The following is a 7,559-nucleotide window of genomic DNA, read 5'->3' as shown; positions in this document are numbered from 1 at the left end:
TTTTGGAGGAATATTGTAAGTTATGTGCATTCATTAAAGTTTTTACCATTTAAGTGCATACACATAACTTTGCAAAATAAGCTGATATTCAAACTAAATGTATACAACTACCTTGTTTTTGAAAATCAGTTGTCTGTGCATTGTCAGTTAGGTGCTCTATTGGAAAATTACTATTACATGTACATTTGTTTATCTTCTATTTATATCATAATTTTCTATTGTTTTGATAGACTACAATTAATTTTTTACCAGCATGTGCATGTTATGGCATTTGCCTTGGAGGAAATTAACAGAAATGGCACCCTGCTGCCCAACATCACCCTGGGGTTCTGGATATATGACTCCTGCGATACCCAATCCAGGTCCCTGCAAGGCACAATGTGGCAACTCACCGGGCACAAAGACCCTATTCCGAATTATGCCTGCAGGGAAATGTCTCCATTAGTTGCTGTAATTGGAGATGATAAGTCTCGAATGTCTATAACCATGGCTCAGCTACTGGGGGTCTATAAACACACACAGGTATGGACCAGTTATAATGAAGCCTGGAATATCCTGCTGCTCTGGTTATTGGTAAAGGTAATTTCAATGTGTTTGTTGGCACCCTTCAAAAGCCAGATTGAAGATGTGGTTGTATAGAAATCATTTTGGTTCCTATTACTCATTACTATGACATAGAGAAGCTAAGGCAGTTTTCTATAAATACAGACACTTCATGGTGAGACTGCACCTTGAGTACTGTGTACAATTCTGGTCACTACATCTCAAAAAAGATATAGTTGAACTAGAGAAGGTACAGAGAAGGGCAACCAAAATGATAAAGGGGATTGAACGGCTCCCCTATGAGGAAAGACTAAAGAGGTTAGGGCTGTTCAGCTTAGAGAAGAGACGGCTGAGGGGGGATATGATAGAGGTCTTTAAGATCATGAGAGGTCTTAAACGAGTAGATGTGACTTGGTTATATACTCTCAGATAATAGAAGGACTGGGGGGGGGGGGGGAGGGCACGCCATGAAGTTAGCAAGCAGCACATTTAAAACTAATCGGAGAAAATTCTTTTTCACTCAACGCACAATTAAGCTTTGGAATTTGTTGCCAGAGGATGTGGTTAGGGCAATTAATGTAGCTGGGTTTAAAAAAAGGTCTGGATAAGCTCTTGGAGGAGAAGTCCATTAACTAATAACTGCTATTAATCAAGTTGACTTAGGGAATAGCCACTGTTATTACTGGCATTAGTAGCATGGGATCTACTTAATGTTTTGGATACTTGCCAGGTACTTCTAGCCTGGATTGTCCACTGTTGGAAACAGGATGCTGGGCTTGATGGATCTGACCCAGTATGGCAACTTCTTATGTTCTTATGTTCTTAATAGCAATGGTATGATCACCCAGGCTGGTATCATAAAAATGCTTATTTGCCATTAAACTGACATATTAGCCACACAGTATGATCATCTACCAGCCCATCCACTATCACCAACTCCAGCTCAGGTGGTGGGATTTTATAATAGCTGGCAGAGCATTTGGATGCAATGACAGCCTAAGAAAATGGATCAAATGAACTTTTGATGCTTCCACATGCTTTGCTTTTTTACCTCGACATCTTGAAGAATATAAGATAAGTGCTGTGTTGATTGATGTTTTTCAAATGGTTTTATTTGCATTAAAAAAACACTAAAAAAATTCAGGCATAGAAACACACACACTACCTGAGTTGGTTGTTGCGGTCCCGACTGCCCCTCTCCTGATAGGGCTCAGGCCCGCCTACCTCCGCTCCAATGGTCGCCGGATTCCGCCCGGTCCGGGTCCCAGTGGGTCCTCTCTTCACGCGCTTCCCACGTGGCGGTCGCCATTGCGGGCCTGCTCCTCTCCGGCCTCGCGCGCGCGTGAGGACGCCCTTCCTGTGCGCCTAGCTCCCGGAAGCCCGGCCCCGCCCTCGCGGCTGACGTCATGCCCGGCTCCCGATATAACCAGCGTTCAGACGTTCCCTAAACGCCTTGCAACGAGGTTCCCAACTTCATAGTTGCTTCCAGTTGCGTTCCTGTTGTCCTCCAGCTGCCTGCCTCTGACTCCGGTTTGCTTCTGACTCCGCTTCAGCCCGCTGCCTGCCTCTGACTCCGGTTTGCTTCTGACTCCGCTTCAGCCCGCTGCCTGCCTCTGACTCCGGTTTGCTTCTGACTCCGCTACAGCCTGCTGCCTGCCTCAGACTCCGGTTTGCTTCTGACTCCACTACAGCTCGCTGCCTGCCTCAGACTCCGGTTTGCTTCTGACTCCACTACAGCTCGCTGCCCTGCCTCCACCCGGCCTCCTGCTCTGCTACAGCCGGCTGCCAAGCCTACCCGGGTGCCACGAACTCTTATCTCACTCTGCCTGCCCTGGTTCCGGCGTCCCTGCTGGACCAGTCCTTCGACCCGCTCTTTCTCTGCTACTGATAGGCCTCCGGCCTTCTCTCCGCCTCAGCTTTTCTGGACATTCATTATCAGCGCCTAAGTCCCAAGGGCCCGGGTCCCTACGGGCTCCTCCCGGGGGGTCCCCGGCTCCGGGTGAAGCCTTGCCAGGTTGTGTCTCCGCCTCCCGGCCTACCCTGTCACCTTCGGTAGGCCGGCCCAAGGGTCCACTATCCTCTCCAGCAGCATCAAGCCGCAACATTGGTGGTAGTGGATAGGCTGGTAGATCATTACACTGTGTGGCTAATATGGCAAATACCAAGGTAAGACAATTATAGAGGGCTAGTATTAAACAGGTTCTCTATACTCAATGGGGTAGATTTTCAGAGCCCTGCTCGCCTAAATCCGCCCAAAACCGGGCGGATTTAGGCGAGCAGGGCCCTGCGCGCCGGTAAGCCTATTTTACATAGGCCTACCGGCGCGCGCAGACCCCAGGACTCGCGTACGTCCCGGGGTTTTCGGAGGGGGGCGAGTCGGGGGCGTGTCGGGGGGCGGGCCCGGTCGTCGCGGCGTTTCGGGGGCGTGTCGGCAGCGTTTTGGGGGCGGGTACGGGGCGTGGCTACGGCCCGGGGGCGTGGCCGCGCCCTCCGTACCCGCCCCCAGGTCGCGGCCCGGCACGCAGCAGGCCCGCTGGCGCGCGGGGATTTACGTCTCCCTCCGGGAGGCGTAAATCCCCCGACAAAGGTAAGGGGGGGGTGTAGACAGGGCCGGGTGGGTGGGTTAGGTAGGGGAAGGGAGGGTAAGGTGAGGGGAGGGCAAAGGAAAGTTCCCTCCGAGGCCGCTCCGATTTTGGAGCGGCCTTGGAGGGAACGGGGGGAGGCAGCGCGGCTCGGCGCGCGCAGGCTATACAAAATCGATAGCCTTGCGCGCGCCGATCCAGGATTTTAGTGGATACGCGCGGCTCCGCGCGTATCTACTAAAATCCAGCGTACTTTTGCTTGAGTCTGATGCGCAAGCAAAAGTAGGCTGATCGCGCTTCTTTTAAAATCTACCCCAATGAGTGACAACACCACTAGAGAACACAACACATCATATCACATCAAACTGATATTCAATAATACATAAATGTTTATTTAAACATATGACATAAACACCTGTCTAAACAAATAAATACTAACGCATCCACACTATCACAATCACACCAGTCAATCATTAAAATAATGTACAGATACAGAATGTATTCCCCAAATCGATTACTTCAATGCAACAATAAATCATTACCAACAAAGTGGTTGATTACAGTACATAAAGAATTATTATTATTTCTTAAATCACATTAAAATAACATATTTATATGTGTCACGATCTTCAATGGACCTCAATCAATTATGCTGGATAAAATGCACCCTTGATCCGTTCAGCTGTCAATTAATCCACAATATGGACACAAAGCACTCAACTGCTCACACGCAGTATGAACATAAGAACATAAGAACATAAGAAATTGCCATGCTGGGTCAGACCAAGGGTCCATCAAGCCCAGCATCCTGTTTCCAACAGAGGCCAAACCAGGCCACAAGAACCTGGCAATTACCCAAACACCTAGAAGATCCCATGCTACTGATGCAATTAATAGCAGTGACTATTCCCTAAGTAAACTTGATTAATAGCAGTTAATGGACTTCTCTTCCAAGAACTTATCCAAACCTTTTTTGAACCCAGCTACACTAACTGCACTAACCACATCCTCTGGCAACAAATTCCAGAGATTTATTGTGCGTTGAGTGAAAAAGAATTTTCTCCGATTAGTCTTAAATGTGCTACTTGCTAACTTCATGGAATGCCCCCTAGTCCTTCTATTATTCGAAAGTGTAAATAACCGAGTCACATCTACTCGTTCAAGACCTCTCATGATCTTAAAGACCTCTATGATATCCCCCCTCAGCCGTCTCTTCTCCAAGCTGAACAGCCCTAACCTCTTCAGCCTTTCCTCATAGGGGAGCTGTTCCATCCCCTTTATCATTTTGGTTGCCCTTCTCTGTACCTTCTCCATTGCAACTATATCTTTTTTGAGATACGGCGACCAGAATTGTACACAGTATTCAAGGTGTGGTCTCACCATGGAGCGATATAGAGGCATTATGACATTTTCCGTTTTATTAACCATTCCCTTCCTAATAATTCCTAACATTTTATTTGCTTTTTTGACTGCTGCAGCACACTGAGCTGACGATTTCAATGTATTATCTACTATGACGCCTAGATCTCTTTCTTGGGTGGTAGCTCCTAATATGGAACCTAACATCGTGTAACTACAGCTAGGGTTATTTTTCCCTATATGCAACACCTTGCACTTGTCCACATTAAATTTCATCTGCCATTTGGATGCCCAATCTTCCAGTCTTGCAAGGTCCTCCTGTAATGTATCACAGTCTGCTTGTGATTTAACTACTCTGAATAATTTTGTATCATCTGCAAATTTGATAACATCACTCATCGTATTCCTTTCCAGATCATTGATATATATATTGAAAAGCACCGGTCCAAGTACAGATCCCTGAGGCACTCCACTGTTTACCCTTTTCCACTGAGAAAATTGACCATTTAGTCCTACTCTCTGTTTCCTGTCTTTTAACCAGTTTGTAATCCACGAAAGGACATCGCCTCCTATCCCATGACTTTTTAGTTTTCGTAGAAGCCTCTCATGAGGGACTTTGTCAAACGCCTTCTGAAAATCCAAATACACTACATCTACCGGTTCACCTTTATCCACATGTTTATTAACCCCTTCAAAAAAATGAAGCAGGTTTGTTAGGCAAGACTTCCCTTGGGTAAATCCATGTTGACTGTGTCCCATTAAATCATGTCTTTCTATATGCTCTACAATTTTGATCTTGAGGATAGTTTCCACTATTTTTCCCGGCACTGAAGTTAGGCTCACTGGTCTATAGTTACCCGGATCACCCCTGGAGCCTTTTTTAAATATTGGGGTTACATTGGCCACCCTCCAGTCTTCAGGTACAATGGATGATTTTAATGATAGGTTACAAATTTTAACTAATAGGTCAGAAATTTCATTTTTGAGTTCCTTTAGTACCCTGGGATGCATACCATCCGGTCCAGGTGACTTGCTACTCTTTAGTTTGTCAATCTGGCCTACTACATCTTCCAGGTTGACAGTGATTTCGTTCAGTTCGTCTGACTCATCACCCCTGAAAACCAACTCCGGAACTGGTATCTCCCCAACATCCTCACTAGTAAACACGGAAGCAAAGAATTCATTTAGTCTTTCTGCAATGGCCTTATCTTCCCTAAGAGCCCCTTTAACCCCTCGGTCATCTAATGGTCCAACCGACTCCCTCACAGGTTTCTTGCTTTGGATATATTTAAAAAAGTTTTTATTATGAGTTTTTGCCTCTATGGCCAACTTCATTTCAAATTCTCTCTTCGCTTGTTTTATCAATGTTTTACACTTAACTTGACAATGCTTATGTTTTATCCTATTTTCTTCAGATGGATCTTTCTTCCAATTACACCGACTGTTCAGCTATTCCCCATCCACTCAACAATTCCAACAAAGATCTTTGTTTCACCTGCAAAATGGGCTTCATCAGGGACTCATTCTCGCCGATATTCCACTTCCCAATATCTCCACTAAAACAATCAAATAATTTAAATTTTAAACACCAATCTCAAACAACATTGATACCGTAAACTACCAAATATAATTATAACCTTTACCTTTCCAACGCCAACAAACACTTACTGCCGTAAGTTCACAATTTCAAAGTCACGTAAGCATAAATTAAAGACAGTCAAAATATATTCGAATCTTCTTGATGTAATTCAATACAATATTTTATACAAATTCATCCTGTAGCATAGACTGCAACCAAAAAAAAGACTGTTAAAAGATATTTCAAGGTAAGAGAGAGCACACCACATACCTGAACAAACGCCAACATAACCACGTACCTACGTCATACCGGAAATGACGAATTCAACAACAAACTCCTAAGAAACACGGAAACCCCACTGCCCTTATATTACTGACAGGTATCAAAAATGAACCAATCAACCCACAGTAGTAGCATTGATGTATCTGTTCATTAATAAGAACAAACTGATGTATCTCATCTAACTGATCAACGGGACATACCAAAGCTCTTTTCAAAGTACTCTTTGCAAGACACACTACCATACCAAAATCATCTCACAAAAAAAACTAAAGCTCAGTCCCCTGCCGCACTAGAAAACTTTTTTGACTTATCCAGTAAAGGCGGTCCATTCAATAGGACCATTAAGTCCATAAGGGGTAGAGGTGTTCCAATTGAAAATAAATCTTTGTTCCACTCGCCTCAATACAGATGACAAATCCCCGCCAGGTTCCAACCTAACCTTCTTGATCACAAAAATTTTGAGATCATCTAAGGTATGTTGTTTTTCCATCCAATGGGCAACCAGTGGTGCATGTTCCTTAAACAATCTAATTCTACTTTTGAGTTCTATAATGCGTACTTAAACTGATCTTACAGTCTGTCCTATATAAATGTATTGACAAGGACATATTACCGTATAAACGACACCAGTAGACTCACATGTAAATAATTCTGGAAGTACATAAGGTTGGCTCAAATTAGGATGTTGTAAAAACCTGCAAAGATAATACATGAGAGCAAATAGAACAGGAGCCACATGCTCGCTGTCCATGTTCAGTCCCTATATCAACAACCTTCACTGTCCATTGATTCAGATTATCCCACAAGCTTCTGCATTTTTTAATCGCAAAAATAGGAGCTTCAACAAAGATTTTTAAAGGAGCCAAAACATGCCAGTGTTTCCTTATTAGCTCTCTAATATTAGAGGATTTAGACGAATATGAAATAGAACAAATCATTCTAGAGGGCCCATCATTTAATATGGCAAATAAGCATTTTTATGATACCAGCCTGTATAACATCTTTGGGTGATCATACCAAATTGCTGTTCCTCTTTGCTATTACTCATTGTCAAGAAGGAGACTGTAATGTGGAGATGAAGAGGTTGATTATATTTGGTCTAAGGGACATTGTTGGGGCAGGAAAACATTTAGTATGTCTCATGATAACCTTTAAGAAAAAGGAAAAAAAAAATAATGCATGCCATCACTGTTATAACTGATTATCAAGGTAAG

The 7,559-nt window shown here is 44.0% G+C and overlaps 1 protein-coding gene across 1 annotated transcript in view; it reads left to right on the top strand.

Annotated features, from left to right (window-relative positions):
- The first annotated feature begins 378 nt into the window (after positions 1-378).
- The window catches only part of LOC115081102 (extracellular calcium-sensing receptor-like), a 30,219-nt gene continuing 23,038 nt past the window's right edge, over positions 379-7,559 (top strand). Inside the window, exon 1 of the mRNA XM_029585615.1 lies at positions 379-522. Coding sequence (XP_029441475.1) covers positions 379-522 — 144 coding nt within the window. The remainder of the gene's footprint in view (positions 523-7,559) is intronic.

Source organism: Rhinatrema bivittatum, chromosome 19 (assembly GCF_901001135.1).
Source record: "Rhinatrema bivittatum chromosome 19, aRhiBiv1.1, whole genome shotgun sequence".
Taxonomy (NCBI): Eukaryota; Metazoa; Chordata; class Amphibia; order Gymnophiona; family Rhinatrematidae; genus Rhinatrema; species Rhinatrema bivittatum.
Note: the sequence above shows the minus strand (reverse complement) of the source record. Positions and strands in the feature narration are given on the sequence as shown.